Genomic DNA, 12,543 nt, shown 5'->3' on the forward strand with positions numbered 1-12,543 from the left:
GGAACGTAGCATAAATTCAAAATTTTCTACGTATCACCAAGATCAATCTATGGAGTCATCTAGCAACGAGGGAGGAGTGGATCTACATACCCTTGTAGATCGCGCGCGGAAGCGTTCAAGAGAACGGGGTTGATGGAGTCGTACTCGTCGTGATCCAAATCACCGATGATCCTAGCGCCGAACGGACGGCACCTCCGCGTTCAACACACGTACGGAGCGGCGACGTATCCTACTTCTTGATCCAGCAAGGGGGGAGGAGAGGTTGATGGAGATCCAGCAGCATGACGGCGTGGTGGTGGAAGTAGCGGGATTCCAACAGGGCTTCGCCAAGCGCTGTGGGAGGAGGGAGATGTGTCATGGGAGGGAGAGGGAGGCGCCAGGGCTTAAGTATGGTTGCCCTCCCTTCCCCCCACTATATATAGGGCCAAGGGAGAGAGGGGGGGGGGGCGCAGCCTTGGCCCTTCCTCCAAGGAAGGTGCGGCCAAGGGAGGAGTCCATCCTCCCCAAGGCACCTAGGAGGTGCCTTCCCCCTTTAGGACTCTTCCTTTCCCCTCTTCTCTTGGCGCATGGGCCTCTTGGGGCTGGTGCCCTTGGCCCATATAGGCCAAGGCGCACCCCCTACAGCCCATGTGGCCCCCCGGGGCAGGTGGCCCCACCCGGTGGACCCCCGGAACCCTTCCGGTGGTCCCGGTACAATACCGATGACCCCGAAACTTGTCCCGATGGCCGAAATAGCACTTCCTATATATAACTCTTTACCTCCGGACCATTCCGGAACTCCTCGTGACGTCCGGGATCTCATCCGGGACTCCGAACAACTTTCGGGTTACCGCATACTAATATCTCTATAACCCTAGCGTCACCGAACCTTAAGTGTGTAGACCCTACGGGTTCGGGAGACATGCAGACATGACCGAGATGACTCTCCGGTCAATAACCAACAGAGGGATCTGGATACCCATGTTGGCTCCCACATGTTCCACGATGATCTCATCGGATGAACCACGATGTCAAGGACTTAATCAATCCCGTATACAATTCCCTTTGTCTAGCGGTACGATACTTGCCCGAGATTCGATCGTCGGTATCCCGATACCTTGTTCAATCTCGTTACCGGCAAGTCTCTTTACTCGTTTCGTAACACATCATCCCGTGATCAACTCCTTGATCACATTGTGCACATTATGATGATGTCCTACCGAGTGGGCCCAGAGATACCTCTCCGTTTACACGGAGTGACAAATCCCAGTCTCGATTCGTGCCAACCCAACAGACACTTTTGGAGATACCTGTAGTGTACCTTTATAGCCACCCAGTTACGTTGTGACGTTTGGCACACCCAAAGCACTCCTACGGTATCCGGGAGTTGCACAATCTCATGGTCTAAGGAAATGATACTTGACATTAGAAAAGCTTTAGCATACGAACTACATGATCTTGTGCTAGGCTTAGGATTGGGTCTTTGTCCATCACATCATTCTCCTAATGATGTGATCCCGTTATCAATGACATCCAATGTCCATGGTCAGGAAACCGTAACCATCTATTGATCAACGAGCTAGTCAACTAGAGGCTTACTAGGGACATGGTGTTGTCTATGTATCCACACATGTATCTGAGTTTCCTATCAATACAATTCTAGCATGGATAATAAACGATTATCATGAACAAGGAAATATAATAATAACTAATTTATTATTGCCTCTAGGGCATATTTCCAACACTTAGGACAGGTCCATGCCCCTATCCTAGGTACATAGCTTCATCATTAGCCCCCGAATGGATCGAGATTCGAGTGGGGAAGGAGTTGGGGATCTTTCTGACTAGTTCTTCATGTTATATGAACGTCTTGTTTTGAATCAATTGTCACGGATGACGTCGTCAACTTCTTTCAGTCGCCTTGATCCATTCTTGGCCTCTTGTTGAGTGAATTTCTTTACTTGTGAAGTTCCGAGTGACGGTGCGAAAGGGATCTTCTGTTTGACGAGTTGTTCTACGGCCCGCGGATTTTGCGGAATTTGAATTTCGGGAAGCGCGCGGGACGGGGGCGGCCGCAGTAATCGGATGGGATAGGACGGAAGCTCCTCGATCCCCGCGCCACCTTTTTTGCCACGTACCGCGCGCGCGCCCGTTGCGGGATTTGACGGGATTGCCTGGGCCTACCAGTCAGCCACTCGGAAGCGACCTCTTATAAGCTGCCGGCTCGGGACCCCCGAACAGTGCGCCTTCACTTTTCCCCCTTCCTTCACAAGATCCTCCGCCACCTCCGCTCCCACCTTGGTGCCGTAGGTCTGTTCGAGCTTCTACGGCGACGATGGTGAAGGAGAAGATGTCGGCTTTGGAGCGTGCAAAGAAGGCGGCGGTGCAGGGGAAGGGGAAGAAGTCCGCTCGGGGCGGATCTTCCTCGAGGACTGCTCTGCCCAAGGATTGGATCCAGGGCGACTAGATGACGTCGGTGATTCGGCAGGATGATCTCGATGATCTGGTCAAGGGGGAATTCATTCCCCATGAATCTGCGTGCCTCCCGGGGAAAGAAGTCGAACCCCAGCCTCTTGATGGTGAGTGCGTCCTCCTCGCCACCCATATCGATCGTGGATTCTCTCTGCCTCCTCATCCTTTTTTCCGGAGCTTCTTGAACTTCTTCGGAGCGCAGCTCCATCACTTTACTCCCAATTCTATTGTGTATCTTGCTGCTTTCATTTCCTTGTGTGAAAACTTCTTGGGTTGCCGCCCGCATTGGGGACTCTTCAAGCACATCTTCACTTGCCGCTCTCAGTCGGTCAAGAAGGCCAAGTCGAGTGACGAACGGACGCAGGTGATCCAGCTGTGCGGGGGTCTGGCGATCCAGATGAGGGGAAAAAGTTCCTTTCCGTCTATCACTTTTCCCGAGTCAGTCCGTGGGTGGCAGTCGACTTGGTTTTACTGTAAAGACCAGGTGACCCCAGGACAGTCGACTGGGCTTCCCCCTTTTTCTCTGAATCGAGCACAAAAACCCGCCTCTCTGAAAGTGACGCCGGAGGAAAAGGCGCAAGTCAAGGTGCTGGTCGGTCGAGTGGTTCAGCTTGTCCGCGAGGGTGTGACTGGCATGGACTTGTTGGAAGTCTTCCTTCGGAGGCGCATCCAACCACTTCAGGCTCGTGACCACCCGATGTGGCTATACTCAGGTCTCGAAGACACCACTCGGATTCATCCAGAGGAGGTCACTGACAAGATGTTGGAAGGGTGGCTGTCGAGTATCACAGGGAACAAGGACAACCCCCGAGGAGCCAGGAGGATTCCTCCACTCAACCAAACATATGAAGTGGACAAGGTCTGACCTTGCGTTTCCGACTGTGATCTTGCTTTCTTTATTTGTTCTTTTTGGATCAGTCGATTGACTTTTGTCTCGTTTGTTGTCCTCTAGGCCACTACTGAGATGTACTCGACACCCAATGGAGCACAGGAGCAGGCCGAGGAAGGAGAGGCGAGTGGAGGCGAAAGTGGAGACGAGGGAGAAGAGTGGGAATCTGACGGCGAAGGAGAGGGGGATGACGACGACGACTCCAGTGAAGAGGAGGAGGAAGAAGTCGAACCTCCCCACTCGGAACGGCGATCCAAGCTTACACACGACCCTGCGCGAGAACGTGGTAAGGCGACTGTCCCTGTTGGGCAGTCGTCGAAGCGCCCTCGGACCTCATCTCCAGCGCCGACAGAAAAAGCTCCCAAGCACCCACGCGCGACGCCGTCCAAGCCGCCCAAGGCTCTGCCCAAGATGAAGATGACTGTCCCCACCATTTCTGGGTAATAGTAGAATTTGTTTTCCTCTGTCGAACGTGACGGACTCTTGGTCGACTCATTGAATAAGCTGACTGACTTTCGAAATTTGCAGTGCTGCCACCTCGGAGATCTCCGCCAAGGACGATGATCAAGAGACGGAAGACGTTGTTACCTCCAACCCCGGTATGATTACTGATGCTCTGCTTTTAGTCGACTGGCGATTTCTTATAATTCCGGTCGATTGGATTTTTCTTGTAGCTCCTCCTCATGTCATTGACCTCCCTGATGATGACGATGAAGTGCCGCTGAGGGCGCGAAGGGACAGGAGGGCGCCGGCTGGCAAGACCCCACAAACTACTCCGGCGCCTGAGGCCGCAGTCCGGGAGGGTGGTGATACCACTCGGGTTTCTGTGACCTTTGCTGAACCTCTGACGAGTGTCCGGCCTTCGACGTCGACTACAAATCCGCCTTCGCTTTTTGCCACACACCACGTCCCTGAGGACCAAGTGGGTGCCGCTAAAGAGGCTATACGCCAGGCGGGGATCATGATGGAGCAAGTGAAGGTGGTTCGGGAAGCCAGCCAAGCAGCTTATGACGCGAGCTCAGCTCTTCAGAGCAACGTCCAGGTCAGTCGATTCACCGCTTGTTCTGTTAGGATATGCTATCTGAAGAATCTCTTTTCCGAAGACCTTTATATTTGTATGCCCAATGGGTGTGTCTATTAATCTTTTTGACGAGTGGGGGCACGCTAAGTGCACCCACTGGGTGTAGTCCCCGAGACTACGGTGGACTGCTGGCAGTCGACTGTAGTCTTTATATTGTGTTGCTTTAGCTGAACTTCTTCACTCGGTCTGGTCAGGCCATGTCGAATGGAACTGTACACGGTCGGCTGCGGGCAGTCGATTTTTTTGGTCGAACCAGTGGGGGCACGCTGAGTGCACCCACTGGGTGTAGTCCCGGAGACTACTGTCGGATGTTTTTGATTCGGCTGTAGTCTTAGAAACGCCATCATTGTCTCTTGGTTACTCAAAAGCAACTTATCTTGGATGTCTGTCGAGTGATTTTTTGCAGAAATCCTGCGAACTTGTGGCTCGCTACACTGAGTTGGAGAACAAACAGATCCAGCTGAACCTTGCCTTGAAGCTTGCTCAGGAGAACTTGCAGAAGGCGAGGGACGAAGCAAAAGGTATGGCTGGTGAGCTTTTGTCGACTGTCCTTTCTTTCTGGCCGTCCTCGATGTTGATCTCACTTGCTGTTTCGCAGACAAAATGGAGGAGGCTCTGAAGAAGAAGGATCAAGACCTTGCCGAAGCGCAGAAGGAGGCCCTGAACAAAACGAAGCTTGCTGAAGAAAAACTGGCTTCAGTCGGTACTCTTGAAAAGGAAAACTCCAGGCTGAAAACTGCTCTCGACGCGGCTAATCGAGAGGCCAGCCGTCTGAAGAATGGCAATATAGCTCGGAATGACAAGGCAAGTGAACTGGCGGGGAAGAGGAACGATCTGGAGGCTTATCTCGGTGGACTTGCCAAGAAGCTGTTCGTCATGCTCGAGGGTAATTACTCCGGCCCGACTGACTTGCAGTTACCAAATTTGCGTAGAGCCACTGACTTATCCTTGAATTGTGTTTACAGAATTCTGCCAGAACTTCGAAGAGGAGACCAGTCGAGTGGAGACAGAGTTGGACCCCATCAATTCTCCAGTGAAGGACGAGGCTGCTATGAATGTGATCCGACTGGAATCTCGTGTTGCCGGCGTTGTTGACTATCTTGCTCGGTTGAAGGTTGCGATGTCACGGATTGACACGTCGCTCTGGCCTAGGACGACGCTTCAGAATGACCTCGAGTCCCTGATGACTCGACTGAATGAAGTCCCAGGTCGAGTGGCGGAATGGAAGAAATCTTTTGCTAGATGTGGCGCTGACGTCGCTCTGTCTCTGGTCCGCGTCCACTGCAAGGAGGCGCGAGAAGAAAAGTTGGCCGCCATCCAAGTTGCCAATACCAGGAAGCACAACTTTCAAGACTTCATGGAGACTTTCATTGCTGCTGCCACTCGCATTGCAGACGGGATCGACTTGGACGAGTTCGTCGCCCCTTCCAGTCCTCCGCATGAGGAATAAAAACTTTTATGCTTCACTTTAAATTTGCCTCGGAATGCCGAGTGGATTTTGTAATCGTTAAACTCTGTCGAGCTGGAGGCTCGAGTACTTTGATCTGCGGTCTAGAACCTTTGGATCTTATCTGAACTTGATTTATCGTTGAATATCTTCATAAATTATCTGTCGAGTGGAACTTGTTCTTCACTCGAAATAACTTTGTATTTGTGGTGCAACTACGAAGCATAAGGTAGCAGTCGATTTGCACCTCGTCGTCCTTGCGGATTGGGATGTGTTCCGTACTTAGGCGAGCACTGGGCTGCAGCTAAGCCTCCGAGTGGAAGGTCTGCTCTCCACTCGGTAGGATTTTAAAAACTTAGGCGAGTACTGGACTGAAGCTAAGCCCCCAAGTGGGAGGTCTGCTCTCCACTCGGTAGGATTTTTTCAAACTTAGGCGAGTACTGGACTGCAGCTAAGCCCCCGAGTGGGAGGTCTGCTATCCACTCGGTAGGATTTTTTCAAACTTAGGCGAGTACTGGACTGCAGCTAAGCCCCCGAGTGAGAGGTCTGCTCTCCACTCGATAGGATTTTTTCAAACTTAGGCGAGTACTGGACTGCAGCTAAGCCCCCCGAGTGGGAGGTCTGCTCACCACTCGGTAGGATTTTTAAATACTTAGGCGAGCACTGGGCTGCAGCTAAGCCTCGAGTGGGAGGTTTGCTCTCCACTCGGTAGGATTTTTAAACACTTAGGCGAGCACTGGGCTGCAGCTAAGCCTCCGAGTGGGAGTCTGGCTCACCACTCGGTAGGATTTTTAAACACTTAGGCGAGCACTGGGCTGCAGCTAAGCCTCCGAGTGGGAGTCTGGCTCACCACTCGGTAGGATTTTTAAACACTTAGGCGAGCACTGGGCTGCAGCTAAGCCTCCGAGTGGGAGGTTTGCTCTTCACTCAGTAGGATTTTTAAAGACTTAGGCGAGCACTGGGCTGCAGCTAAGCCTCCGAGTGGGAGTCTGGCTCACCACTCGGTAGGATTTTTAAACACTTAGGCGAGCACTGGGCTGCAGCTAAGCCTCCGAGTGGGAGGTTTGCTCTCCACTCGGTAGGATTTTTAAACACTTAGGCGAGCACTGGGCTGCAGCTAAGCCTCCGAGTGGGAGGTCTGCTATCCACTCGGTAGGATTTTTTCAAACTTAGGCGAGTACTGGACTGCAGCTAAGCCCCCGAGTGGGAGGTCTGCTCTCCACTCGGTAGGATTTTTTCAAACTTAGGCGAGTACTGGACTGCAGCTAAGCCCCTGAGTGAGAGGTCTGCTCTCCACTCGGTAGGATTTTTTCAAACTTAGGCGAGTACTGGACTGCAGCTAAGCCCCCCGAGTGGGAGGTCTGCTCACCACTCGGTAGGATTTTTAAATACTTAGGCGAGCATTGGGCTGCAGCTAAGCCTCCGAGTGGGAGGTTTGCTCTCCACTCGGTAGGATTTTTAAACACTTAGGCGAGCACTGGGCTGCAGCTAAGCCTCCGAGTGGGAGTCTGGCTCACCACTTGGTAGGATTTTTAAACACTTAGGCAAGCACTGGGCTGCAGCTAAGCCTCCGAGTGGGAGTCTGGCTCACCACTCGGCAGGATTTTTAAACACTTAGGCGAGCACTGGGCTGCAGCTAAGCCTCCGAATGGGAGGTTGCTCTCCACTCGGTAGGAATTTTAAACTTAGGCGAGCACTGGGCTGCAGCTAAGCCTCTGAGTGGGAGTCTGGCTCGCCACTCGGTAGTATTTTTAAACACTTAGGCGAGCACTGAGCTGCAGCTAAGCCTCTGAGTGGGAGTCTGGCTCGCCACTCGGTAGGATTTTTTTTACAAACTTTGGCGAAACGGATTCGCAGATAAGCCACCCACTGGGGGATTTCACACGCAAACAAAAGCAACAACAATTATAGGAAAATTTGTAACACTCTTATCTTTGATAAATAGACTACATAAGTTTTTCTTATTACATCTCATCCGAGTGAGAATTCAAGTGTGAAAGGGGCGGAGCAGTTCTGCATTCCAAGCTCGCGGCTCATCAATCTGGCGATCGACATTGTAAAGGTGATACGCTCCATTGTGGAGGACTCTGGTGACGATGAAGGGACCTTCCCAAGTAGGAGCGAGCTTGTGTGGTTTCTGTTGATCCACTCGGAGGACCAAATCTCCTTCTTGGAAGGCTCGACTCTTCACATTTCTGGCATGGAATCGACGCAAGTCTTGCTGATAAATGGTCGATCGGATCATAGCCATTTCTCTTTCTTCTTCCAGGAGGTCGACTACGTCTTCCCGGGCTTGTTCTGCTTCATCTTCGGTATAAAGCTCGACTCGGGGTGCATTGTGAAGTAGATCACTCGGCAGGACTGCTTCCGCTCCGTAAACCAGAAAGAACGGAGTTCTTCCAGTCGACCGATTCAGGGTAGTCCTCAATCCCCACAGAACCGACGGAAGCTCGTTGACCCAAGCGTCTGCTGCGTGCTTGAGATCACGCATCAGCTGAGGCTTTAGTCCTTTGAGAATCAGACCATTTGCCCTTTCTGCTTGTCCATCCGACTGGGGGTGGGCGACCAATGCGTAGTCGACTCGTGTGCCTTGAGAGGCGCAAAAAACTCTGAACTTGTCTGAATCAAAGTTTGACCCATTGTTGGTGATGATGCTATGCGGGACTCCATATCTGAATGTTAACTCTCTGACGAAACTGATAGCAGTGCAAGCATCAAGATTCTTGATAGGCTTAGCTTCAATCCATTTGGTAAACTTGTCGACTGCCACAAGCACATGTGTGAAACCGCTCCTGCCTGTTCTCGATGGGCCAACCATGTCCAGTCCCCAAACAGCGAAGGGCCAGACGAGTGGAATGGTCTTCAGGGCTGATGCAGGCTTGTGCGACATGTTGGAGTAGAACTGGCACCCTTCACACTTGTCGACTATCTCTTTTGCCATTTCATTCGCTCTTGGCCAGTAAAACCCCGCTCGGTATGCTTTAGCCACAATGGTCCGAGAGGACGCATGATGACCACAGGTCCCCGAGTGGATATCATCAAGGATTATCTGACCTTCTTCTGGTGTTATACACTTCTGACCGACTCCAGTCGCGCTTTCTCTATACAACTGTCCCTTTATGACTGTAAAGGCCTTGGATCGGCGGACGATCTGTCGAACCTCTTCTTCGTCCTCCGGGAGTTCCTTTCTCAGGATATACGCGATGTACGGTATCGTCCAGTCAGGGGTAATTGCCAAAACTTCCATGATTAGGCCGACCACTGCCGGAATTTCAACTTCAGTCGGATCTGTGGCACTCTTTGGCTGCGGGGCTTCATTTGTAAAAGGGATTTTCTTGGACTGATGGCGAGTGGATGTGTTCCAAAAACACATTGCTGGGGATGGCTTCTCTCTTGGAGCCTATCTTTGCCAAATCATCAGCCGCTTGATTTTTCAGTCGGGGGATGTGATGAAGCTCTAACCCCTCGAATTTCTTCTCTAACTTTCTCACTGCATTGCAATAACCAGTCATAGCTGGACTTCTGACGTCCCATTCTTTCATCACCTGATTAACCACCAAATCTGAGTCGCCATAGACCATGAGGCGACGGACGCCGAGTGAAATGGCCATGCGCAACCCATACAAAAGTGCTTCATATTCTGCTTCGTTATTGGAGGAATCGAAGTGAATCTGGAGAACATATCTGAGCTTATCTCCTCGGGGGGAAACCAATACTACCCCAGCACCGGAACCATTCAGCATCTTAGATCCATCGAAGAACATGGTCCAGTGCTCCGAGTGAAATTGAGTCGGAAGTTGCTGTTTGATCCACTCGGCCACGAAATCTGCAATTGCTTGGGACTTGATAGCTTTCTTTGCCTCAAACTTGATATCTAGGGGAAGAAGTTCAATCGCCCATTTGGCCACTCGACCAGTTGCATCTCTGTTGTGCAAAATCTCTGATAGTGGAGCGTCGCTGACGACTGTAATGGAATGATCAGAGAAGTAATGTGCAACCTTCTTCGTGGTCATATAAATCCCATATACAAGCTTCTGGTAATGAGGATATCTTTGCTTTGAAGGAGTCAAAACTTCAGAAACATAATATACTGGGCGCTGAACTTTGAAGGCCTTTCCTTATTCTTCCCGCTCGACCGTAAGTACTGTACTGACAACTTGTCCTGTGGATGCAATGTAAATCAGCAAAGGCTCCTTGCCGATTGGGGCAGCAGGCACCGGCTGGGTGGAGAGCAGAGCTTTGAGCTCTGTAAATGCTGCATCAGCTTCTGGAGTCCACTCGAACTTGTCGGACTTCTTCATCAGTCGGTAAAGAGGCAATGCCTTTTCACCGAAGCGAGAGATGAATCGACTTAAAGCGGCCAAGCATCCTGTAAGCTTCTGGACGTCATGCACACACACAGGACGTTTCATCCGGAGTATAGTACCAATTTTTCAGGATTGGCGTCGATTCCCTGTTCGGAAACGAGAAAACCGAGTAACTTCCCACCTGGAACTCCGAACGTGCACTTTGACGGATTGAGCTTGATATCATACCTCCTGAGGTTGGCAAAGGTTTCAGCAAGGTCAGTCAGCAGGTCGGAACCCTTCCGTGACTTGACCACAATATCATCCATGTATGCCTCCACATTCCGACTGATTTGAGTGAGCAAACACTTCTGAATCATCCTCATGACCGTGGCTCCGGCATTCTTGAGGCCGAACAGCATGGTGACATAACAGAAGCACCCGAATGGAGTGATGAAAGCTGTTTTGATCTCGTCGGGCCCGTACAGACGGATCTGATGGTACCCGGAATAGGCGTCTAGGAAAGACAAACGCTCACATCCCGCAGTCGAGTCGACTATCTGGTCGATGCGGGGGAGAGGAAAATGATCTTTCGGGCAGGCCCGATTGATACGCTGGAAATCAATGCACATGCGAAGTGACTTGTCCTTCTTGGGGACCATGACAACATTGGCGAGCCACTCGGAGTGGTAAATTTCTCGGATGAACTCCGCTGCTAAGAGCCGAGCCACCTCCTCGCCAATGGCCTTCCTCTTCTGGACGGCGGACCGTCGAAGATGTTCTTTCACAGGTTTAAATTTTGGGTTGACTCGTAGACGGTGCTCAGCCAGCCCCCTGGGAACTCCAGGCATGTCAGCAGGCTTCCATGCGAAGATGTCCCAGTTCTCACGGAGGAACTGGATGAGCGCTTCTTCCTATTTGGAGTCGACCGTCGTTGAGATGTGAGTCGGAGCAGCGTTTGGATCGGTCGGGTGAATGTGAACTGCCTTCATTTCACCGGATGACTGAAAAGCTGATTCGGAAGCAGGCTTCTTAGCTCGTAGCAACTCACTCGGATCTGCAGTCTTCTGATACTCTTGCAGCTCGACCACCGCCATCTGAGCGTCAGCAATCTTTGAGCCTTTCTGAAAACACTCTTCTGCTTTATTCCGATTGCCTGTAACAGTGGTCACACCTTTGGGACCAGGCATCTTCAATTTGAGATACACGTAACATGGTCGAGCCATGAAGCGTGCATAAGCTAGCCTGCCCAAAATAGCGTGATAAGCACTTTGGAAATCCACAACTTCGAATGTCAACTTTTCCTTGCGGTAATTCTTGGAATCACCGAAAACCACATCAAGAGCAATTTGGCCGAGTGACTCGGCTTTCTTCCCAGGAATGAATCCATGGAAACTCATGTTACTGGTGCTGAGCCTGGACATCGGAATGCCCATCCCTTTCAATGTTTCTGCGTACAGTATGTTCAAACCGCTGCCTCCATCCATCAGGACTTTGGTCAGTCGAGTGCCTTCGACAACTGGGTCGACCACCAGAGCTTGCCTCCCAAGGGTGGCAATGTGCGTAGGGTGATCAGACTGGTCGAATGTGATGGCAGTCTAGGACCACTTCAGATAATTGGGTGTTGCCGGAGCAACCATATTTACCTCACGGTTAATAACCTTCAGTCGACTTTTGCTCTCAACATCAGCAAAAATCATCAGGGTGGAATTGACCTGGGGGTACCCATCGTCACTATCTTCCTTGTCCTCAACTTTGTCCGACTCCTTTTCCTTATCTTTGGACTGCTTGCCCTGAAACTGCTGGATCAGAAGCCGACACTGTTGAGTGGTATGCTTTGGGTAAATGAGTTTACCCTCTTCATCTTTCTTGGTGTGGATGTGACACGGTAGATCCAAAACGTCATTTCCATCTTGGTCTTTAACTTTCTTGGGGTTCCAAGGTCCTTTGGGTTTTCCCTTAAATTTTCCCTAGGTTACAGCCAGGGCCTCCCCAGGAGCGGCTGGCTCGGCTTTCCGCTTCTGTTTCCGACTGGAATTTCCTCCGGTTTCCTGGGCGACTGCTTTATGCTTGCCACTCCGGAGTCGATCCTCATCTTCACCATTAGCGTATTTGGTGGCAATCTCCATCATCCGATTCAGAGACATCTCTGCGGTTCGACCGAACTTCAGATTCAATTCTCTGTACTTAACGCCTTCTTTAAAGGCACAAACTGCTTGATGATCTGGTACATTTTCAACTGTGTGATGCAATGTGATCCACCTCTGGATGTAATCCCTCAGAGTTTCATTCGGTTTCTGCACGCAAGACCGCAATACCGTAAGGCCTGCAGGTCGCTTGCATGTTCCTTCAAATGTGGTGACAAACACTCGGGAGAGATCCTCCCAAG

General features: G+C 51.2%; 2 protein-coding genes across 2 annotated transcripts; both read left to right on the forward strand.

The window, feature by feature from the left end:
* The first annotated feature begins 3,085 nt into the window (after positions 1 to 3,085).
* LOC147976209 (uncharacterized) lies at positions 3,086 to 4,033 on the forward strand. Its single transcript, XM_087520776.1, has 4 exons — positions 3,086 to 3,310; positions 3,404 to 3,780; positions 3,869 to 3,973; positions 4,015 to 4,033. Exons 1-4 carry the CDS (start codon positions 3,086 to 3,088, stop codon positions 4,031 to 4,033), a joined length of 726 nt encoding a protein of 241 aa, XP_087376902.1.
* Positions 4,034 to 5,379: 1,346 nt separating this feature from the next.
* Positions 5,380 to 5,871, forward strand: LOC147976210 (uncharacterized; the record flags this gene model as incomplete). The annotated part of the gene is made up of 1 exon (XM_087520777.1): positions 5,380 to 5,871. A coding segment is annotated over one exon (492 nt), but the record flags the coding sequence as incomplete, so codon positions are not given.
* Positions 5,872 to 12,543: the final 6,672 nt, after the last annotated feature.

Source organism: Triticum urartu, chromosome 4A, assembly GCF_056163025.1.
Source record: "Triticum urartu cultivar PI428250 chromosome 4A, HENAU_Tu73, whole genome shotgun sequence".
Classification (NCBI taxonomy): domain Eukaryota; kingdom Viridiplantae; phylum Streptophyta; class Magnoliopsida; order Poales; family Poaceae; genus Triticum; species Triticum urartu.